The sequence below is a fragment of the Labeo rohita genome, chromosome 20, assembly GCF_022985175.1.
Source record: "Labeo rohita strain BAU-BD-2019 chromosome 20, IGBB_LRoh.1.0, whole genome shotgun sequence".
NCBI lineage: Eukaryota > Metazoa > Chordata > Actinopteri > Cypriniformes > Cyprinidae > Labeo > Labeo rohita.
The window spans coordinates 4,439,462-4,464,530 of NC_066888.1; the positions used below are offsets into that span (position 1 = coordinate 4,439,462).

The 25,069-nt window shown below is 37.1% G+C and overlaps 1 protein-coding gene across 3 annotated transcripts in view; it reads left to right on the plus strand.

The window, feature by feature from the left end:
• Positions 1 to 24,424, plus strand: part of LOC127182639 (E3 ubiquitin-protein ligase TRIM9) — a 45,865-nt gene extending 21,441 nt beyond the window's left edge. The window contains exons 4-11 of one of the 3 annotated variants that reach the window (XM_051138033.1): positions 3,899 to 4,009; positions 5,032 to 5,185; positions 6,609 to 6,677; positions 6,894 to 7,054; positions 8,881 to 9,019; positions 12,879 to 13,182; positions 15,697 to 15,859; positions 17,374 to 24,424. In XM_051138033.1, coding sequence (XP_050993990.1) covers positions 3,899 to 4,009; positions 5,032 to 5,185; positions 6,609 to 6,677; positions 6,894 to 7,054; positions 8,881 to 9,019; positions 12,879 to 13,182; positions 15,697 to 15,859; positions 17,374 to 17,418 — 1,146 coding nt within the window. In that variant the 3' untranslated portion in view covers positions 17,419 to 24,424. Of the gene's footprint in view, positions 1 to 3,898; positions 4,010 to 5,031; positions 5,186 to 6,608; positions 6,678 to 6,893; positions 7,055 to 8,880; positions 9,020 to 12,878; positions 13,183 to 15,696; positions 15,908 to 17,373 lie in introns of those variants that run through there. The other 2 variants (XM_051138034.1, XM_051138032.1) reach the window with 2 other exon arrangements.
• The last annotated feature ends 645 nt before the right edge of the window (positions 24,425 to 25,069 follow it).

Below are 25,069 nucleotides of genomic sequence, written 5' to 3' on the forward strand. Positions count from 1 at the left end.
GGTATCCGCCATCGGAGTATACATACATACTTCACTAAACAGATGGGCTAGCGGAAGAGAGTTTCTGTAACATAACACACTGTTAAGTGTCACCTCCTCTGACTGTCAGAGTTTTTGTCTCATCTGTACGACTCCATATGGTCAAAATAAAGTAATAAATTAATTAATAATAAATAAATAAATTACTTAATTAATTTAACTTGCAAGGAGTAAAACTTTATTTACTTAGTACATGATCAAAAATTGGCAATAACAGTGAATCAGAATTTTTTTCAATTATTTTTTCCATTTAAAACATTTATAAAAACATTTTTGCAAGCACTTGGCTTCCAGCATTGAATAAATAAAAGGTATTTGTGACTTTTAATGTCACAATTGGACTTTTTTCCTCAGAATAGTGAAATATACATTTGCAATTGGACTTTTTCTCTGAGAATTGTGAGAAAAGGGCTTTTATTCCAAAGGAGAACATTCAAAGTATCCTGGTGCTTCTAGAGCCATTTTCATCAGTTCTGGTTGAATTGAAGACCTCACCATATAATCACCCACAATCCAGTCGATATGAAGCCCATTTTTCTGTTCTCTAAGATAATTTGGGGCTAATAGTGCAAGTTCCTCCATCTTCCGGGGTCTGTGTGCTCTGCTCAGATAATCAAATGAAGTGTTCTTCTGTTTGCAGTGACAGGAGACATCATTTTCTACTCTAATTCATTTCTTCCACGCCAGTAGTCTGACAACAGAGCTTTACGCTTGCCCTCTTTCACCACACTGAACACAGGATGAAGGGGGCGGGGGTGTAAAAGTAAACCCGCTCGGTCCAATGCGGTTGTTACAGTATGTTATGGAATCAATCCATATGGTTTTATATAGATTACATTGATGCAAGATTATATTGTTTATTAGGGGGACAGACAATATCTACAGTTCATGCATCGGAATTTGGGGTTGTAAAATAAAACAGCAACAGAATTAAGGGAAACCCTGCTATGTTTTACTCTTTGCACAATAAGATCCTTTGCTTCATTTGATACAGATTAGAGACAGAAGGCTTTCTGATAATTTTATCAGTGAAAAGGCTGGCAGACAAAATATAATGAAGGTCATCTGTTTTTTTTTTATATATATATTCATAAGCTGACAATATTAATGTCTTTAAGCATTGTTAGTTATTTTTTTAATTTATTTTTTGATGGCACATTAAACACATTAAACAGTGTGTTAATCTTTCTGCTTTTGTCTGGTTTAAATATTCATTTATTTACAACTTAAAGGGTTAATACTGGTTCTGTCAGTTATAATTATACAGTCATTCATCTCCTTCCAGAGAGCACTTGACAAGTGCATCATTAAATAATTATGCATTATAATTAATGCAAGAATAAATAAAGAGTGACTGATTTGATCAGCTTGTCTTCACAATTAGATAAGGATGGCAAAAAAAACATGAATGAATGTTTGATAAATGAAATCATTTCTTTTTGTAATTTAAAAACAATAATATAGCTGCCAGCAGCGATTACCAGGGTTCAAGCACTTTGGCATTTAAGCATTATTTAGCGAGTCTGTAACCACCTAAATCAACGATTTAAAAAAGCATTTTTGGCAAATCCAGGTAATTTACAATAGAAAATTATGTTTTTTTTTACCATTTATGACTGTTATGGCACCAGCTGTGTTCCAATCTCCTTAAAACTTTGCATGCTTGTTTAGAATCACCTGTTGTATGTGCTCACCAGGTTTCGTAAAGTTTTGAGTTTTCCTTTGGGCTTTCATTTCAACATTTTTTTTAAGAATTGTACTGCAGTGTTTTTTTCTAGGTTGAGTAAAGAACCTATGACTAGTTTGCAAAAGTAACATCTTCTCAATCATTAAACAAACAATTTAAATTGATAGCAGTGGTTCTAGAGGCAAAGTTGTCCGGAATGAGGAGTTCTATTGTATGATATGAATATCGTGTGTATGTGTGATAAACTGTGTAACCTACAATCCTTTATGCCCTTGAAAAATGCAATATCGCCCCCAGTGGCTGATTTATTGTAATTTCCCACAGATCTTAGGGACTGTGAGTCAAACAGGCCCACTGACTGTCTAACAGGTGCTCAAATGTCACCGGCCAATGGCGGCCTTGTTTTTTGAGATACGCAAATATCTTTATAGACACTTGTGGCACTTTTGGACCAAAACCGTTCACAGTGATTTTCATGTTGATAAGACAAATGGTTGCATAGGTATAGCCATTTTTAAGTTTTTCCCTCTTATAGCACCACCAAGTGGCCAGGCTCCACAATTTTTGTCCTGTGGCTTCAGATTGAGCTCTTACATAAGTTTTCAGAGGTGGCGGAGATATCTCATTCGGTACAGGAGTTATAGGCATTTTACTAAAAGTGGCCTCGTCTCTTTCGGACGTTTGGCGCCCCTTTGCGACAGTGAGTCGAAAGTTCAGGGTTTTTTTTGATTATTGATATTCACTGTTTAGAGAATCTTTTTGCACTGGTTTGGCTCCAATCAGGCGAAAAACCTAGGACCAGTTTGCAAAAGTAAATTTTTCAAAAAATCCAAAACACCCATAATTTCGTTTACGAGCCAGTGACTGACGGAGTTATGAGCAATTTCGTTCTTTTGATTGCTGTGGCGCCCCCATCAGGCTGATTGGGGCAAGCCTTGGTGACGTTGTAGACAGTACGAGTACTACCATCCCTGCAAGTTTCAACTCTCTACGACTTAGGATTTGGTCTGCACGATCAGTTTTATGTGGAGATTGCTGATCCTTGGCCATTCCAACGCGCTACGTGCTTTAATTACCCTCATATCGTTTCAAACTGCTTTTAATAACATAAAGAGATTGTAAAAGAATTCCATGTGAATCGAGCTGGTAATTCCAAGTTTTCTAAAGAGACACAATCGCTTTGTAGAGTACTTTTTCTGTAAAGTTATCCATTGGACATTATCCAAGACCATATTTAGAGTACGGCCTTTAGAGTCATTCATTAATCATCCCGGCTCTGATATTATTATGCAACAAAAACTGTTATGGGATCAGGGCAGGTAAACAGGAACACACAGGATAATGGCTGAAACACTGTATTGATCAATCAGCATCCAGGATTGGAGTATTTGCTAACTGTAGGGAATATTTGTGACCTTGGACCACAAAACCAGTCATAAGGTCAAAACACCAGAAAGCTGAATAAATAAGCTTAGTTTGTTAGGATAGAAAAATATTTGTGCAATATTTATACAACTATATTGATAAGATTTTGAGAAAATCACCTTTGAAGTTGTTCAAATGAAGTTCTTAGAAATGCATATTACTAATAAAAAAGTTTTGATATATTTACGGTAGGAAAATCGATAATTTTGACCCATATATTGTATTTTTGGCTATTGCTACAAATATACTTGTGTTACTTAAGAAAGTTTTTTTGGTCCATGGTCACATTTTAGTCTGTCACTTAGTGGACATCAAATTAACCATGTTTACCGCATTATATATTCATAACAAGAGTTGAAAGATTTATTTTTTTAAACATTTGTCTCATTGAGCCCGCATTAACTCATATTTAAATGTTTATTTGGGTTGCAATGCATCTGTTGAAATGATTTCCTGTGGAAATTGACTGAGCTTAGCTTGTATTGAATCTGAAACATTCCCTTAATTGGCTGAGACTGACGATCATTGACAGCCATGTAAATCTTTTCTTGCAACGCTCTGACAGTAGATGTGTGTGAGTGTGTGTGATGATGATATTGGTTATACGGTTTCATATCTCTTTGAGGTGTCTATCTGATGTGACACTCTCAGCAGGAGTTCATCACTGTGAGCATGACTTTGATTGAATGCCTGCTTCTTAGACTGTTTGTGAGTGATGAGACTTTAACCATCTCCTCTTTGTTTCAGACTGTAAAGGATCAGATAACTCATTGCACCATGAAGCTCAGACAGACCACAGGAATGATGGAATTCTGTCTGGAGGTTATTAAAGAGAATGACCCTAGTGGATTCCTACAGGTACAAAACCCAGAGTGATATAATTATTATAATAATCATAATAATAATTCTAATAATTCTGCCTGTTATAATTCAGAAGTGTCGTATAAGCTGTGGTTTCCGCTGTTTTTTTTTTAAAGCATTTATCTGGTGTTCAGACTGGCCCTCAACAATTAAACTCTTTCAATAATTGATGTTTCATAGCACCAAACGTATAAAACATACAGACGACAGCTCCAGATGAGCAACGCTGCCTCTTTACTGAATTTTTTATGAAGTATCGATTGTGATGTTTCTTTGAGTGTCTTCACAAAGCATGTAATGTGAGTCAGATTCCTGCCCAGCAGAGCTTTCTGAAGAGGCGGGAAGAAAGAAGCAGTTGGCAGACAACAATGTATTTTGAGCATCAAGACGTACCAATGCACAAAGGAAAAGAGCGAATCGCTGAAACACTTTGCTGAATGTTATGGACTAAATCTTTGATATTTTACATCAGTGGCAAAGTTGTACAAAAGCTAGCGAACATGTCCTTAAAACAATAGTTCACCCAAACAATAAAATGTTGGAATTTTTTCATGCACTGTAATTCCAAACCATTTTCCAACTTCAAAGCTATTTTTTAAAAATCATTTTGATGGTTATTTAAATCAATAAAACACCTTAGTCAGGGTAGCGCCATTTTTCTGAAAGAAATGAAAACAAGGCTGTGAGAGACAAAAGTACAATGCATTCAGTGGGTTGTACTGTTGTTAACAAAATACCAATTGTTCAGCCAATGAAATGTCTTTCTGAAAAAAAAACCCTTTATGTACAAGAAAAAGAATATAAAAAAGGCCATTTGTGAGCTGAAAAAAGTTGTGAAAAGGCCTATCCTTTTAAATTTTTATCCATTTTAAATTCAATAGAGTGTCTAACCTGACTAAGGTCTATATTAGAAAGAATTATATATGTTTGTAATAAATACAATAATATAAAATAAATTAAAATAAAAGATGTTCTTAGATTTTCCAAGACATCACCTTTTCATATCTTTCTTCTTTCAGATCTCAGATGCGTTGATAAAGCGTGTCCAGGCGTCTCAGGATCAGTGGGTGAAAGGTGCGTTGGAGCCAAAAGTCTGCCCAGAATTCTCCTTGACTGTCAACACAGACCCTCTGATGCAGTCGATTCTCCAGCTGGACTTCACCCAGAATAGAGGTAACATGTGACAACACACCTAACAAATTAGATTTAACGTTACAAGCAACACATTTCATGTTACATAATCAAATTATGTTTTGGTTTTAAGACTGTGAACGTGCATGTTTTTGCATTAAAACAGATGGAACACAGTGGAACTAAACGGAAGATGCACTTATACAATACTTAAATTTACTTAATACCAAAAATAAATACTTTTTTTGAGTAAGGATGCATTAAATTGATCAAAAGTGGCATTAAAGATATTTATAATGTTACAAAAGATTTTTATTTCAAATAAATGCTGTTCTTGTGAAGTTTCTAGTCCTCAGAAAATGCTGAAAAGACATTGATAATAATCAGAAATGTTTCTTGAACAGCAAATCGGCATATTAGAATGATTTTTGAAGGACTAGACTGGAGTAATGATGCTGAAAATTTAGCTTTGCATCACAGGAATAAATTATATTAAAAAAAATATAAACAGAAATGCAATGCATTAAAAATTAATCTGTTATTACTGTTTTTATTATTTTTTTAACATAAAAAATTAAAAAAAACTAAAAGCTAGTGTTCCTTTAGAATAGATGGTTGAGAAATATTTGCAGAAATGTATGTAATTTTTTTTATAAAAATGCGTAATTTAAACACACACACACACACACACATATATATATAAAATTCCTGTAATTAATGCAAAGTTACTTATTTGTGATTAACTAAAAAAATGTTGTTCAACACTGGTGGTCACTCTAATAAAGCTAATAATGTACATTAATTTGTTGCAATAAGATTCTTGTTTTTACATTTAGAATGTGGATTCTAGAATCTACAGGACTGTTTACACTAGTGCAGTTTTGTTTAAAAAATGGCATTTTAAAATGAAAACGATCCTCGTCTACAGTGGTGTTTTCACTGTGTTTCAGAAACTCTGTCCACATTACACAAATGAAAACACATGTCACATGACCATTCATCCACAATGTTTATGTGGTCATCAAGGATATGTAAGCAAATGTGTGGGCAGCCACACCATTGTTTTCAAAAGTCTCCTTTTCGGTCCGTTTACACTGAAATGCAACCCTGCAGTTTTCAAACTAATACGTTGTCTGCAGCATCTGTTTTTCGAGGGTTGAAAATGCCAGAGTGTGAAAGACGGGTGTAACCGTAGCAAAAGTTATGCGTTTTAAAACAAAAAAAAACACTAGTGTAAACGTAGCCTAAAGACTAGTAAACAACAGCTTAAAAAATGGCAGTTGAACTAGTTTTGCAAAGTAAAACAAATCTTGCAAATGCAGATTCACTTCTTGGAAAAGAGTAATTGCGCTACACAATCCAAACGTGAATTTCGTCATTCTCAGTTTCAGAGGCAAATGATCCCCACAGTTTTACCTCTAGACTTACACATGCAACACCTGCTTTGTCCGATATCATCTTTCAGATTGTCAGGAGGCTGCTTTATTGACACAAATGCATGCAGGTGACCAGAAAAAGGAGGAGAGCACAGGAGGTATTTCAGAGCTGCTACAAACTGTCCCCCATAAAATACTCAACCCTTCCTAAATCCACAGCCCCTTTTCCTCCATTAGTTTTAGAGGCACCAGTGACTTTCAGGAAGTGCTTACTCCCATGCATGTCACTCCACGATTACCCCGTTTAACCTTCTGATGCCTAGTGGATAACAGTCAATGCTTAAATGCGTACTATGTAAAATTCTGTGTTTTAGCGGAGACCCCCACAGTGCCTCCTGCACCGCTGTTGCAGTTGGAAAAATGCTGTATGCGGAATAACAGCGCCACTCTGGCCTGGAGGATAACTACAGTCCAAGCCCTGCCTGTAGAGGGTTACGTGCTGGAGCTGGATGACGGGAATAGCGGGCCTTACCGGGTATGTCTTCAACACATTTACAGTCAATTCAATTCAATTCAAATTTATTTGTATAGCGCTTTTCACAATACATATCGTTGCAAAGCAGCTTTACACCAAATTGACATTTTTACAATATATGTAGTTACAGTCATGGCCAAAAATATCAGCACCCTTGCAATTCTGTCAAAAAAATGGAACACTTCTCTCAGAAAATTGTTTCAGTTGCAAATGTGTTAGTATTCACATGCTTATTGTTTTGGTTTGCACTGCAACAACACAAAAAAAAAAAAACAAAGAGGAAAAGTCAAACTTGATAAAATTTCACACATAATTCAAAAATTGACTGGACAAAATTATTGGCACCTTGTGAAAATTGTAAGAAATAATTGCTTTTAAAGCATGTAATTCTCTTGTAATTTGCATTTAGACACACCTGTGGTAAATAACAGGTGTGGGCAATATAGTAATCACACTTGCAACCAGTTAAAATGGAGAAAAGTTGACTCAACCTTTTGTTGTGTGTCACACTGAGCATGGAGAAAAGAAAGAAGTGTAAAGAGTTGTCTGTTGATTTGAGAGAAAAAATTGTGGAAAAACATTGACAGTCTCAAGGCTACAAGTCCATCTCCAGAGATCTTAATGTTCCTGTGTCCACTGTGCGCAATATCATCAAGAGGTTTACTGTAGCTAACCTCCCTGGATGTGGACAGAAGAGCAAAATCAATGAAAAATTACAATGAAGGATTGTTTGAATGGTGGATAAAGATCCCTGATTGTCTTCCAAACAAATTCAAGCTGATCTGCAGACACAGGGTACAACAGTATCAGCTCACACTATCCGTCACCATCTGAATGAAAAGGGACACTATGGTAGGAGACCCAGAAGGACACCACTGCTGACACAAAGGCATAAAAAAACAAGACTGGAGTTTGCCAAAACTTATGTGACAAAACCACAGTCCTTATGGGAGAACGTACTGTGGACAGACATCATGGCACTGTTTACAGAAAAAGAAATGAGGCCTTAAAAAAAAAAAAAAAAAAAAGAACACAGTCCCTACAGTCAAACATGGTGAAGGTTCAAAGATGTTTTGGGGTTCATGGTTACAGGAAGCGATTGATTTCAGTTATTTTTTCTGAAGGTGGTGCTACCAAATATTAAGGGTGCCAATAATTTTGTCCAGTGCATTTTTTGTGTTCTGTGTGGAACTGTATTAGAGAAGTATTTGACTTCTCTGTTTTTTGGGTTGTTCTAATGCAAACAAAAAAATAAACATGTGAGTACCAAAACATTTACAACTGCAACAATTTTCTGAGAGAAGGGTTGCATTTTGACAGAATTGCAAGAGTGTCAATATTTTTGGCCATGACTGTACTTCAACACTGAGATCTCACGTTGGTGCCGTGACCCGGATGGGAGTGAGGTTTAATGGAGGCCAGCTAGTAAGAGCTGTGCAGGTAAACCTCACTCCTCTGGTTTCAAGAAGATATACACTAGCAACTAATGCTTGTGGCTGCGGTCTTTAATGTCTGTTGGGCCGTCCTCCTCCCTGGTTCAAATCCCATTTAGAGCGGCAAAAAGCACACCAGTTAAGTCTGTGCCATTAAATCCTCTGAACTGCTTTTCCTGAGTAGGTTTACAGGAAGCCTCTTTTATGGTATCTTGTTTTAAAATGCTTGAAATTCTTTGCTTCTCTTTGAGAAATCTGCAGCTTATTTTATCATTCATGATAAACATGCAGTGTTGTTTTATGTAATCTTACGTGAAATCATGTTTTACCAGATGCTTTCCGTTTTTACCTTACACCTTGTCTCTTTTTCCTCTTTCCCTGTTCATGTTTTAGGAGGTGTATGTTGGGAAAGAGACCATCTGTACAGTGGACGGCCTTCATTTCAACAGTTCATACAATGCTCGAGTCAAAGCGTACAACTCTGCTGGAGTGGGAGCGTACAGCAAGGTTGTTGTTCTGAAGACATCTGATGGTGGGTGTTTTGGTTGTCTGCTTCTTCACACAGTTTCTTTTATTCACCTTTAATAGGGTCTCTGAGAGTTCTTAAAGCTGCTTTTCTCTCTGTGACGCTCATGCACACACAGCTTCCGCATTATATATTCCCTTTCCTCTGTGGATCCCTGCTGTGGATGCGTCTCTTTAATGACGGTTTTACTGGAGAAATCCTCTCATCACTTTTTAGCTTCTTTACTGATCAAACATCCCATGTAGACTCTATGTAGACATCTCTCATAGACTTAGACTCTCATAGGGAATTCATTAGACTGAGTGTTGTTTTAAGAGTATTGATGTTTACACCAACATTACTGGGACTTTTCACTGTTTATAGCACTGAACTCCACTTCTGCATGTTATAATGCTGAACCAATAGAGTGACTTTATGAGTGAGTCATTGAATCTTTTACGCAACTGATTTGTTCAAAAACACTGATTCTGTTTTGGCTTTCTTGAAAACTGTTTTCAATGGCTGAGGAGTAGTAAACTAATTAAAGTGCACTATATTGTGGTAAAGTTACTCAATATTAAAGGAATGGTTTACCCAAAAAAGAACATTTGCTGAAAATGTACTTACTTTCAGGCCATTCAAGATTAGTTTGTTTCTTTGCCGGAAACATTACATCACTTGCTCAACCAGTGGCTTCTCTGCAGTGAATGGGTGCCTTCAGAATGAGAGTTTAAAATGCCCCTATTACGGATTATGAAAGGTTCATATTTTGGTTTTGGGAGTCCCCGACAACAGGTTGACATGCATGCAAGATCAAAAAACACATTCATTGTCTTATAATATGCATCTATTTGTACATTTTTTGCTCAACGACTCCCAAACGATTCACTCAAGGAATCCACTCCATTGCATGACGCTAATCTGCAGCGATTGGTCTGATGACCCAGTCTGTTTTGATTGGTCTACTCAGAAACAGAACGCCCATCAGCACTACCCTATGCCACAGCTCTGTGGTAAACACCCAAACAGCCATGGTATATGCGTTAGCCCAATGCAGAAACGTGTTGATAAAGCACTGAGGTTGGGCACAAATGTATTGCTCTATTCTTTATCAGAATTCTAAGTAATAACAATGACAAACATTCACTATTCATCAACACATTTCTAGACAATTGCGAGTGAACAGATATATAGTACATGAGAGCAACAACTTTTGAAGGATTACTCCATTTTCACTCCACTTTTCCTGATCATTTACTCATCCCCATGTCATCCAAGATGTTCATATCTCTCTTTCTTCAGTTGCAAAGAATTTAAGGTTTTTGAGGAAAACATTCCAGGATTTTTTTCCCATACTTCAGTGGTTCTTAACTGATTGAAGGTTAAAAAATGCAGTTTCAGTGAAGCTTCAAAGGGCTCTAAATGATCCCAGCCGAGGAATAAGAGGAATCTTATCTAGTGAAACGATCTGCCATTTTCTTAAAAAAAAAAACATAATATTTATACACTTTTTAACCACAAATGCTTGTCTACTTTCTGTGAAGCACATATATACTTTCTGCACTCTTGTTCAAGACAGTGCTAAAAGTTCCCATATCATTTTCTCCTCCAACTTCAAAATCGTCTTACATCTCTGTTTTACCTTTTTTGTTTATAAAGAGTGTTTGACCCTCCTTGCACATTCACTTTGTAAACACTGGGTCGGTACTTCTGCAGCGATGTAGGACAATTTTGAAGTTGGAGGAGAAAATGAGTTGGGAGTTTTTCGACATACCCTAACTATACCCTAACTGGATTTCCCCTCACAGTGCAGAGCACAGTGTCTTCTCCACAGGAATCCGCTACGGTGTTTGAGGGAGGGGTGTTCAAGTTCAGAATCCACTCTTTCTTTTGAAAGACAATAACTTTATACGTAGGGTTGGGTATCGTTAGAATATTATCAATTCCAATTCCAATTCTGCTTATCGATTCTTTTTGATTCCCAGTTTTGATTCCAATGTGAATAAAAGATGATATCAAGCATATTTATTCTGTTTCTTTTTTGCTAAACATTTAGTTGCAGCTGAATACCATGAACAAAAATCAACAGGCTACATAAAAACAAGATTCATTAAGAGCTGTTTGCAAAAATAGAGCTGCGTGATTCTGGATAAATTTGGCTGTTGTTTTTTTAATGGAAGTTGTGGTTTCTCTTATGATTCTGAAGAAAAAAACATTAGACAACTAAACAAAATCACATGTAGGCATAATTTATAAGTAAATGATTCAGTGATTCACTCAAGATTTACTTGGTTTATTACTGGATGAATCAGTGTTTTTGAATGAATGATCAAAGACAAATACATTATTAACAGGATTTTGATGTGAGATGACAACAAGGGATGGACTTCTCCACTCATTCTGACGACACCCATTCACTGCAGGGGATTCATTGATGAGCAAGTGATGTACTGCTAAATTTCTCCAAATCCAATGTAGAGACACAACAATTACATACTTTTTAACCATAAATGCTTGTCTTGCCATAGCTCTCCATCCATGTATTACATAGTCATGTTTTAAAGGTCACATGTGACGTAGGCAGTAGTACCAACCCAATGTTTATAAAGTGAATGTGCAAAGAATAATTCAAACTATTTACAAAAAAAATGACGATTTTATTGTTTTTAAACCGGAGTACACAGACAAAGAGCTAACGGCGCGTGACCTTTTTATGTAATGCGTCAAGTTGTGCATACACAGCGCAGAGCTAGTACAAGACGAGCATTTGTGGTTAAAAAGTATATACATTTTTATTTTATTTTATTTTTTAAAATGACTGATCGTTTCACTAGATAAGACCCTTATTCATTGGCTGGGATTGTGTAAAGCCCTTTGAAGCTGCATTGAAACTGCATTTTGGACCTTCAACCCTTTGGATCTCATTGAAGTCCACTATATGGAGAAAATCCTGGAATTTTTTTTCTCAACAAACCTTAATTTCGATGGCGCCAATAGCCTCGCGGTTAGCGTGCCAACATATAGGGTCGTTGCGCTACGGGCATCCCGAGTTCGAATCCTGGCTTGTGGACCTTTCCCGATCCCACCCCCTTCTCTCTCTCCCACTTTGCTTCCTGTCTTACCTACACTGTCCTATCTAAATAAAGGCATAAAAATGCCAAACATTTATTGAGAAAATTATTAGGACATTTTAATTACACCAGTTATGGTTATATTGGCAGAACCTGTATGTATAAATCTATGTGAGTTGCTGTTTGCAAAACTACATAAAGCAGGGGTCCCACAGATGATCTTTAATTAGCACAGGACTTATAAGGATTTGATGCTAGATTTGCTTTACAGGCCCTCTGCTACAGAAACCCAACTTCTGAGAGAGCATACTAGCTTCAATATTTCATTCCTTCAACTCTTTTAATAATTCATGTGTCACTGAAGGAGTGAATATGTGTAGCTTATGATCAGCAAATTATGATGACTAAACTTATAGTCTTTTATATCCTTGCTAATGGAGCTGAGAACATTTTTTTGGGGGGAATATCACATCCCTTTCATCTGTCAGATATGACTGAAATAACTGTGCTAAAATCACTTGGATCTGTTTTTTTTTATTTAAACAGAAAACTAAACAGAAAATCCTTTTAAGTCACACACACAAAAAATGGTGAAATACAAATTTGTTGCACCTTTACATTGGAATTTCACAAACAGCTTCAGAAACAGCAATAATTGGTCAAACATTGTGAGGTGCTATTTTGATTGAGCCTTTGATTTGATTGAGTCTTTTTTTTATTTACCTCTTTTTAACTGCTAAACACGTTTTTTTTTTAACCATACTGAATTATTCTGGCTATCACAAACTTTTAACTATTTAATCTTTCCTCTGTAGTGGCATGGTTCACCTTTGACCCTACGTCAGCTCACAGAGACATTGTCCTGTCCAATGAAAACCAGACTGTGACTTGTAACAGTTACGATGATCGTGTGGTGCTCGGGACGGCTGCCTTCTCCAAGGGCATTCATTACTGGGAACTCAGTGTGGATCGCTATGACAACCACCCCGACCCCGCATTCGGGGTGGCGCGGATTAATACGATGAAGGACATGATGCTAGGGAAGGACGATAAAGCCTGGGCCATGTATGTGGACAACAATCGCTCCTGGTTCATGCACAACAACTCCCACACCAACAGGTACGCATCTATATTTGCATCATAGTGTGGTGATCAATTTTGCAAGCTGGCAGATTGGTCTACATTATTTTTCTATGTAAACAAGCACTAGATGGACATGTTTAATCATTGCAATCATGTTTTGTGTCTTTCAGAGTGTCTCTCAAAACAAAATGCATTCTGTGTGAATAGCCACTAAGTCACTTTGGATAAAGGCATTTGCCAAATACATAGTAAACTTACTAAAATATTATAAATGGAAGAGCAAGTACAGAGCAAGTCTATACTGTAGATGTAGTGCATGTACACATGCTGTATGTCACAGTTATGCTGATGCAGTGTCCTCAGGTGAATTATCAAGGACAGACTGATTATAACACTTGAATACTAATGCAATGATTTAAAATTCCGCCTCCACTAACTGATAGTGAGGTGACTGCGAGGACACACTAACAGTATTGCTACTGTTACGCTTAACAGTCCCTGAAATCTGTGCCTTTCATATGCAGCCTATTTAATGTAGCCTAAAGCCAAGCTTGTTCTACTTCTTTGTCAGTCTCGGATCCATCGCATTCCTTTCATTTTATTCTTTACTAAATGTTTTCTCTTCTCTTCTTCAACAATATTTTATATGTATTTTTAGATGTTTTTCCAACATGTTTCTTTTATTCTCGTATCCCTCCATCACCCAGGGGCTCTAAGCAGGTAAACCACGATGAAAGTAGTTTGTAGAGTCACTCATGTAAAACTTTGCTAGTAATAGTTTAAGTATTCTTATCAGCTTTGTGATAGTTGGTCCAGAATGTTCCAGAAACTCAATGGTTCTTTTCATATTAGGATGCATTTATTGGTGATCCGATCACAAGTGGTCAGTACTAAATACAGGTGGAAACATAGAAAGCTCTATATCATTTTCATGGCTGAGTGCTTGCTGACTGCAGTATGTATATCCGAGTTAAAGGGTTAGTTCACACAAAAATTAAAATTAGCCCATTATTTACTCACCCTCAAGGCATCCTTGGTGTATGTGACGTTCTTCTTTCAAACCAATCTAATCTGAGTTGTATTAAAAATGGTTCTGGCTCCTCCAGGCTTTATAATGACAGTGGGTGGGTGGCTCTTTTCAACAGTCCAAAACAAGTCCAATAAAGTGCATCCATCATAATAAATAGTGCCTCACATGGCTCCTGTAATCAATCAATGCATTTTTGTAAGAAAAAAAAAAACATCTGTAAAATGTAATAAATGACTTTTCTCTATCTTCCGCCAACTGTTGTACACGGAAGCCGTTCTGGGCGGATGACATAGGAAGTATGTGTAACGCATGTGCCTTTGAGTCAAAAAACAGTGTTTGTTTACAGGAGCAAAGGAAAACCAAGTCCTCGTTTTGTACTTCTAATTTGTAATCGCTGTTTTGTTTTGTTCTCTCCATTGTGCATGCACAATGCCGACGTCCTATGTCATCTGCCCGGAGCTGCTTCCATGTACAACAGTTGGCACAAGCTAGAGAAAAGTGATTATTATGTTTTTTACAAAAATGCATTAATTCACTACAGGAGGCCTTTATTCACTCCCCGGAGCCATGTGAGGCACTTTTTATAATGGATGGATGCACTTTATTGGACTTGTTTTGGACTGTTGAAAAGAGCCACCCGCCCACTGACATTATAAAGCTGGGAGGAGCCAGAACAGTTTTTATTATAACTCCAATTGCATTCATCTGAAAGAAGGAAGTCATATACATCTAGGATGCCTTCAGTAAATAGTTGGCTAATTTGCTCATTTTTATTTTAGAAAATTAGCAAACCCGGTTACACCAAGCATAACTATAACACTGACAATTAAAGGAGAACTCCACTTCCAAAACAAGGATTCACGTATAATGTACTCACCCCCTTGTCATCCAAGATGTTCATGTCTTTCTTCAGTCGTAAAGAAATTATATTTTTTGAGGAAAACGTTTCTGCATTTTTCTCCATATAATGGACTGCTGTGGTGCCCCGATTTGAATTTTAAATGCGGCTTCAAACGATCCCAAATGCGGTTGTAAACAATATTTGATGTGTGACTATCTTTGTGTTCCAAAGATGAACAAAGGTCTTATTGGTTTGCAATGACATTAGGGTGAATAAACACCTGGTGAGCTAACTCTTTAATACATGGTGGACACAGTAAGTGTTTAGAAATACATGATATGTAGAATTTCCTTGTGTTCCTCAACATGTTTCTTATAAAACATCTGTGAACTGTTTTCTTCACTACTCTAAAAATAAAAGTATGTGATATTACACTTGCAGTCATCCTGTCAGACTGAATATTAGCACTGCTGTGATTCAGAAGTAACACACATACTGGAGTTGTGAGTAAAGTGGAGTCATAGCCCTTTGTTCTTTACTCTGACGCAGCTCCACTCCAAGTTTTCAATTTCCTGCTCATTCCTCTGCTCAGAGAGATCTTGGATGACAGAAAACATTGTATCATGTGTTGCTGATTCCCTTTTATTTGTTTCTTTCCTCTACTCCCTGATTCTTGCAGGGCTGAGGGTGGCATCACAAAGGGTTCGACCGTAGGGATTCTGTTAGACCTGACAAAACATACCCTGACCTTCTTCATCAACAAACAGCAGCACGGACCTGTGGCTTTTGAGAACCTGGAGGGTGTGTTCATGCCCGCAGTTAGCCTCAACCGCAACGTCCAGGTGAGCAGCAGATCCACACTGACCTTTAACACGCTCAGTGATTGGTAGCATTGAGAATCAAGAGCTGTTTCTTATTCTGAATTGTCTTCATGACCTTCAAGTTGTTTGACCAAACATCTGGATTCTTCTGGTTTGTTTTGATTTTTTCACAAGGAGAATATGTGCTCCTACGTTAAGAAAATATAGGGCAGGGATGTTCAAACTTGGTCCTGGAGGTTCTGCAGAGTTTAGCTCCAACTTCCCAGTCGGGATGTTTCTAGTATGCCTAGTAAGAGCTTGATTAGCTGGTTCAGGTGTGTCTAATTGGGGTTGGAGCTAAACTCTGCAGGACACTGGCCCTCCATGACCAAGTTTGGGCACCCCCTGATTTAAAAACTGTAGGGGTGCAATGAAAATACATAAAATAATGTTTTTTCCTTGATACAAAGAGATATTTACAAGGAAAATGATTTTGAGGTGGCCAAAAACCAATGAAATTTGGCATTTTCATCACTCGTTTCTGATGCGATACTTCAAAATAAAATAGGGTGTTGGAAACATTACCTGTGTTGTAATAAATGGTACTTTAAATTGTTCCTCTTGAAAGTTAAAGGAGAAGTTCACTTGCAGAACAACAATTTACAGATAATGTACTGACCCCCTGTCATCCAAGATGTTCATATCTTTCTTTCTACAGTCGTAAAGAAATTGTGTTCTTTGAGGAAAACATTTCAGGATTTTTCTTCATATAATGAACTGATATGGTGCCTTGAATTTGAACTTCCAAAATTCAGTTTAAATACGGCTTCAAACGATCCCGAATGTGGTTGTAAACGATCCCAGCTGAGGAAGAAGGGTCTTATCTAGTGAAATGATTGGTTATTTTCATTAAAAAGTACAATTTAAATACTTTTTAATCTCAAACGCTCGTCTAGTTTTGCTATCCCTGAACTCTGTGTATTCTGCCTCAAGACAGTTAGGGTATGTTGAAAAACGCCAATCGTATTTTCTCCCTCAACTTCAAAAATCATTTTAAAATCATCCTACATCGCTACAGAAGTACCGACCCAGTCTTTACAAAGTAAACATGCAAAGAGGATCAAACACCCTTAACAAAAAAGGTAAAACAGCGATAAAGGGCGATTTTGAAGTTGAGGCAGAATACACAGAGTTTAGGGAGAGCAAGACAAGACAAGCATTTGACATTAAAAAGTATATAAATTGTATTATTCCCAAACTGCATTTTGGAAGTTAAAACTCGGGGCACCATATCAGTCCATTAAATGAAGACAGAATTCTGAAATGTTTTCCTCAAAAAACATAATTTCTTTACGACTGAAGAAAGAAAGACATGAACATGTTGAATGACAAGGGGGTGAGTACATTATCTGTCAATTGTTGTTCTGGAAGTGGACTTCTCCTTTAATAGATGTAAATAGAAATATTTACGGTGAGTCATAATATGACTCGTGCCTTGTCATTATCAGCGCATCACATCTCTCAACATTAATAATTAAAATGTATCTTTTTCACAGGTGACTCTAATCACAGGTCTGGAAGTCCCAAAGAGCATCATGTGATCATCTTGGACCAATAAGAATGAGCCAGACCTTTCTCATCAAACGAATCAGTGCTCTTAGACTACACTGATATATAATGCTGATATTAATAATATTTTTTTTCCCTCATGCTCATATGGGTGATTTGCATTTTGGTGTTTACAAATCATTCCCGTGTTTACAGAAAAACAAACCGAGGTGTCCCCATGGGGGCCGAAACTGGAGTCAGACCCCAAAGCACTTTGAAATAGATTTCTAACTCTTTTTCATTTTCATACCTCCAATGAAAGATTAGCACAGTTCAAAAAATGTAACTGGATTAAAACCAACTATCAGCCATTTGATGTTATGGTACAGAGTGATCAAACACATCCGATAGTGATCAAACAACTGTGAGACTAAAAGTGAATTTTGAAGATGTTTCAGGTTAATCTCACATGCTACACAAATCTCAGGTTTACTCACTTTTAATGTACTTCAAAAGGCCTCATATCATCACTGAGACCATGAATCTTGTGTGCTGGGATCGAAAAAGTCCCAGTAAAGAAAAATGCCCTGTGTCAGATAAAAGTGAAGTTTACAGTCTCTTCAGTTCATAGTTCTGCAAGTAAATCTGATAGCTAAGAATTAGCTGCACAATTTGAGGCATATAATTTATGATCGTAGCTCAAACAGTACAGGATGAGTTACGTGCTGAGGTGTAATACCTAACATATGCACAACTGTCTTATCAAACAGCACTAAAACTCTCATAAAAAACCTCCAGGTTTGCAGAAACTAAATAATACCTGCCATTAGAGATAGACTGTGCCCTCACCACCAAGGAGACTTGTCTTGGTGCTTTATATGAGCCACAGTTGTGAATATTTAGCCAGAATCTCAACTATGAGGTCTCCTTACACTGTGACCGACGTATTCCTTAAGAGTCCTGAAGTTGAAGTGTGTAATTTTCTCCTGTTCCAGCTCAATATGCAGTGATAATTGTAAATAAGCCATTTTAGGTTGAAACAGTGTAAACACAGTTTCAAAACATTACTCTGTTTGTTTTATCTACCCCAGTAACAACCACTCAACCAATAGTGAGAGTTTAGGGCGGGGCTATCTGCATTTCTGACCAATGACAAATATGTGGTCAGGAAACCTGTTTGAAAACAGTCACTATTTTTGTAAATTTATTTAGTGGTGCAAAAAATTACACACTTCCACTTTACATGACAGACTCATGTTTAATACACCTCATTACAAGTAAATGAGCACTTCATGGTTCGATTTATCAGTATTATTTCCATGCCGCGCCCTTTAACGGTTTCCGTGCTGTTTTATAGTATATGATGTTGAAATACCAAGTCATAGCATGTAATCGGGAGAGAAGATTGCGTTTGCATGTTGTACAGCTGTAAATATGGTCAAAGCAGTGAAGCGCACATGAGTTACACGTTCATAATATTGAATTCGTGTGACACAGTGTGATGACTGGATTAAACAGGAATACAGCATAGACGCAGAGCTGCAGTCTGCCTCCTAGTGTTTGTAGTGTGGAATTATTTCCTGATAACGTAGCTTTGAGTTAAAACCCCAAAAAGCTACAAAACTCCATATCAGCGCGTTTATTCTCATACGACCGGTCACGTTAAATGCTATAAGGAGTCACATATGGACCTTGCAATAGGAGATACGAGCCTATGTTCAGTTTATACCTCTGTTCAAATTAATGGTTTCAGGGAGAAATGAGAGATAAATGATATTGAAAGATATTATATTTATGTTTATTATCCTGTCCAGACATGAACTTACTGAATTATGGAAGCAGATGATGACCCATTGGTGATGTAAAGCATGGGATGTTGATATTTATAACATGTTTCTATGAACAGTGTAATTAATGTAAATAGCTTGAGCTGATGCTTTTATTGCGCAATGAGTACTTTGCTGTCAGGAGTACCATACTAAAATGAAAATAGGTCCTGGCACTAAATAAGTGCAATGTTGGCACTTGTTTAAAATATAAAAAAGGGAAAGAGCGGTAAAATGTAAAAAACTGTGCTTAAAGGAATGATCCGGGTTCAGTCAAGGATATCGTCTGTTTGGGCCAACTGGAAATGTTGTTCCAGGTCATTTATAGACATCTTCACACTACTATGACAGCATTTCAAGTATAAATCACAGAACAAAATATAGACTTTAAGCAGTAAAACACCAACACAAGTACCAATACAATCTCATGGTAGTTTGTAACTATTTTACATTTTGGAAAATTCATATGACTTTATACAATTTCACTTATGCCCCAGTGACGGTAGGGTTAGAGGTGGACATTCATGCTTGCTTTTTCACTAAAGATAATACATTTTCATATGAGTCATGATATTGCACAAATTCATATGAAATCGCCTCGTAAAATAGTTTTCCTGTGAGATCAGGCTGTAAAATACACACTGACTGAAACATTATTTTCACTTGAGACCTAAGCACACTGAGTCCATCACAAGACCAAGACCATTAAAATACTGCAGTACTACAGTGCCTTGCGAAAGTAGTCATAGCCTTTCATTTTTTTTCATTGCTGCCTTTTGTTATACTGCTTTAAATGACTTTTTTCCCCACATCAATGTACACTCCATACACCATAATGACAAAACAAAAACAGAATTGTCACAACTGTAAATTTATATAAAAAAAAATCAGCACCTTTACAGCCTCAAGTCTTTTTGGTTATAATGCAACATTTGCATATCTGCATTTGGCAATTATCTGCCATTCTTCTCCTCACATCTTCACCTCTCAAGCTCTGTCAGCTTGGATGGGGGCAGATATTCACAGGGTTGCCCATAAGCCACTCTTGCTGTGTGCTTAGAGTCATTGTCCTGGTGAACCTTCTACCCAGTCTGAGGTTGAATGCTCTGCACTGGGTTTTCACTAAGGCTATCTCATTTTTTTGGTGTGTTGAGCTTTCCTTCTTCTCTAATGAGTCCCTCAGTCCCTGCCACTGAAAAAAAGCTCCAGAGCATGAGGTTGCTACACCACACTTTACTGTTGTGATGGTACTCTGCAGTTAATGAGCAGTGCCTGGTTTCCTCCAAACATAATGCTCTGAATTGAGGTTCATCAGACCAGAGAATCTTATTTCTCACAGTCTGAGGGTCCTTGTGCAAATTCCAAGTGTGTTTTCATGTGTCTTCACTGAGGAGAGGATTGAGTCTTGCCACACTGCCAAAAAGCCGAGATTGGTGGAGTTTTGCAGTGACGTTTGTCCTTCTGTGAGTTTCTCCTATCTGATCATGGAGCTCAACTAGAGTGACCATCAGCTTCTTGGTCACCACTCTAACCAAAGCCCTTCTCCATCAGTTGCTCAGTTTGGCCAGGAGGCCAGCTCTAGGAAGAATCCTGGCTGCTTCAAACTTCTTCCATTATGGGTAGCGGAGACTGCATGCTTCTGTAAAGCTTCAACGCAGCATAATCTTTTTTCTGAAGTCATCCCCAGATGTGTGGCTTGGTGCAATCCTGTTTCTGAGCTCTATAGGCGTTTTTTTTTTTTTAACTTCAGGGCTTGGTTTTTGCTCTGATATGCATTTTAACCTGTTAGACCTTTTAATAAGGCGTGTGGCTTTTCAGATCAAACCCATTCAAATTAATTTGCCACGGGTTAACTCCACTCAAAGTGTAGTAATATCTACAAGCAATATGAAAGCCCCTAGCTAAATTTCAACTGTCCCAGATAATTGTATGAATAAATATGCAATGGAATCATTTAATCATTTAACTTTTTCTGCTTTGCCATTATGGTGTATGGAGTGAGGATTGATGTGAAAAAATAAAAAAAATAAAGCAGTTTAACATTAGGCAGCAACTTAACAAAATGTGAAAAAAATGAAGGGGTATGAAAACTTTCACAAGGTGCTGTAAAACACTGCCAACATTGTAAAAGTATTTCCAAATTCTTACGAGCTCATGCCATGACTATGTAAAACCCATAAACTTATTTTCATATACTATGCAGAAAAAGGAAAAAATATGTGAAAAATGATGATTTAGACAACATCATAGCTCCAAAAAAATATTTTAGTATGGAAGAATTCATATTAAGTGTTTTAGCTGCATATTTCCACTTCTTGACCTTCAGAACATAGACCTCCACTGTACTGTAAAACTGCCAGGTTTAATTATTGTCTGTGGTAACTGCCAACATGCCACATATGCTGTCCATATGCACTTTTTTTCAACTCATCCAACATATTTACGACCATCAATGGGCAAAGTAATGGTGATAAATACAAAAATACAGCCAACAAATGATTAGAATCAGAAAACATTTTTACAGATCTCAGGTTAGCTCTACCAAATGTAACCTTCTTACACGTTTCTGTATGTTTAATCCATAATCTCTGTATGTAGTGCCAGTATACAGAGAGCACTGATACACAAAGATTAAATATATGTAAATATCTGAAATGTTTTCAGAGACCTGGCATGGATCAAAATCATTCAGCTTATTTCTGGGTATCTCTGTTCACATGTTTTCATATTCACAGCCCAATACTTGCTAATGCCCTGCTAATGGTCATAATTATGGATGATGAGCCGGAAAGTCATGTGATGACTAAAACTGAGTGATGTGATGGCTGATGAATAGCTAGGATTAGCATTCCTTTAAATCCAGTTTATATTGACTGTATGGATGACGCCTGCCAAAACTGCCGTCTGTCCAAATGATCTATCTTGCTGAATTAATTTTTTACAGTGTCATTTTAAATATCACAATGGACTTTTTGTTTGTATTAAAGTATATTTAAAGGTTTATGTCAATGTAGATTATAAATGAATCTCACTGGTCATGTATTGAATATGAAACCATAAGCACTCAAAAACCAGTTTGCTGAGACTGGAATAACGCTGATATGCGAACTTGAGAGTGCATTGTGTATGTATGATAATAAACCAACTGTATAGTAATGGAGAATTCATGTGTAAAGCTAAATATGGATATGACCCAGAATCAATGTGCTATGAGGATATTTTACTTGCTCAACAATATTGGTTGAGGAAGTCAACTTGCAATTCCTGCCCAGCTGAATTTATTTAAACTACCACACCAACTGCCACAACCTAAAATATTTCAAAATATTCCAGATCTTGGACACAAATAGTTTTTCCTACTTTTTCTCACAGTCTTAAATATTCATTAGGTTGAGAAAATGAACGTCTCCTGCCGTGCCTCATTCACACAAATCTGCTAAAATTAGAGACGTTGCTTTGGAATGTGATGTGTTTTCACTAGTGATGGGAAGTTCTGATCATTTTACCGACTCGGTTCAGTCTCGTTAAGCAAAATGAACAAATCTTTTTTCAAGTCACTTTGTTCATTTTAGCAAAATATAATTAAAATTCTATGATTAGCTCACCTCACCTCACTCTTATCTGACAAGTTTTCGGGTTTGAGTCGTTCGTTCATCACGTGGCAGCCCCATAAGCTTAACCAATGCAGTGTGAGCTGGAAAAAGAATTGATTAGTTCATCTCTCAAGTCTTTGGGTTTGAATCGTTTGTTCATCATGTGACAGCCACATAAGATGAACGACTCCAAAAACCTGAAGACTCGAAACAGGCGAACTACAAAACCTAATAGGATGTTGCGCATGCGCGACTGAACGAATCACTCCCCGAAACGACTCATTCGTCCTAAGTCACATTAAAGATTCATTCAAAATTTGTTCAAGGACGACCCATCACTAGTTTTCACTCAGACTGGAAGCCAACAAACTAAAAACTTAACATTAGGGTGTTTCTTCAACTACAGTCACTTTTTGCCCTGTGATCTTTCAGAACTTTTGGCATTTTTTAACCAATAAATACAGAGTCCTGGCATGAAACTCTAGATGGTGCAATCGCGATAGGTCTAACTCAATCTGACCTAATGACATCATCACATGGCACAGCTGATTGGTTCTCTCCTTTATCAGTAGCCAATGAGCTCACTGCTTACCATTAAAATATATGACTAGTGCTAACTGTAGCAGTTTCGCAGCATGCTTCAGAAACCCTTCGCCTTCCCCAGCTCCACCTGTATAGACCTGCTATGAGGTGATTCATGTATGCTATGGAGGATATTCATCTATGTTATATGTGCAGCAGCAATATTTCTTACATGCAGAATGTTGTGGTAGTATTGGCAGTAGCAAGTCTCAGTACTTGCTCTGCCGCAGTAGCAGCAGCATAGCTGATTTATTCAGCCAAGATACATTTACATTGTCATGTACATTACCATGCCAATCCCTTCGAGAGTTGTCATGACAGAAATGTTTTCCGTTTAATCTAAAATGGTCTTGCTAAGACTAATTTTTCTTGGCTACTGCTTTATGTATCCTAACTAGAGTTAGTTAATATTTTTATGCTTTTTTTTTTTTTTTATAATTGCTCCAGACCATGACACAACAAAAATATTCTGTGACATTTACTTAGATTGTCCTTCATTTTTTCACTTGTCACATGTAAACAACTGTTACTGGGGCAAAATTAAAGTTTTAATGTGACCCAGAGTTGAAGAAACACCCATCAACACAAAGCACAGATGAATTCAGTTAGATGTTTGGAACACACCAAGCAATCCCATTTTTTTCTCTTATTCTTTTGAATGCGCACAAAATGAAATGACGTGTGGTATACAGTTGTATGGTTAATATGACTGCCTCTGAGTGTGGCCATCATCAGAAAAAAGATCTACAGTAACATAAAATCTGCCACTGTACCAAGCATTTAGTGATTTATTTTTATATACACAGCATATTACCTATGTGGATGTACATTAGTCAGATGTTTGGCCTTCAACTTATCTCATTGTGAAGAGTTTGAAACAGAAATCTGTTTCTCAGAAGAGTCTTTTCATTGATCTGCTGACACAAGACACATGAACACAGCCCCGCCGCTGTGTGCCATCATCATCATCATCATCCTTGAAGGAAACTTCAGTGCGTGAGTGTGTGTTTCCAGTGCTCTTCTGTATGTAATCTTGAGCTCTCATTTCCTCTTACTAACGTGATATTTTGTATGTCTTTGTGGTTTGTATATCAAATACATTGTATATGACATTCTTTTCTTACTAAGTGTAGAAGAAAAACAGTGTCTTTCCCTTTTAATAAACAATAAAACTGTGATCCATGCGTCTTTATTCAGATCATCTCACCTAAGATTTTGTTTTTTCTTCACACCACTTAAAAGGGTCATCAGATGCATCAGTTGATATGATTCTTTAGGGTCTTAATGAAAAGTCTATAATATACTTTGGTTTAAAAATTCTCAATGATTGTGTTAAACAACACCCTTTTTACCTTGTCAAAATCAGCTCTGCAGAAATCAACCCATTCTGAGGGACTGTTCCTTTAAATGCAAATGAGCCCTGCTCAACCCGCCCCTCTCTTTTCTCTGTGGAGTGATGAACCGGTTTACTTTAGCCGCGAAACTTGCCAACTAGCACGTTATTAGGAAAGGTAATTGCAGAGATTCATAAAAAAAAAAACCTTATACTCACTTCTGCTGTAAGCGAAGCTGGATCACGAATAATTTGCGCGAACATAGACATATATGTAGATCGGGAGGCGCATTCCCTTCACAAACAAACGTAATCCACTGCATCTTCAGCGGCTCAGATGTCGTCAAATGATGACCACTATGTTCATTAT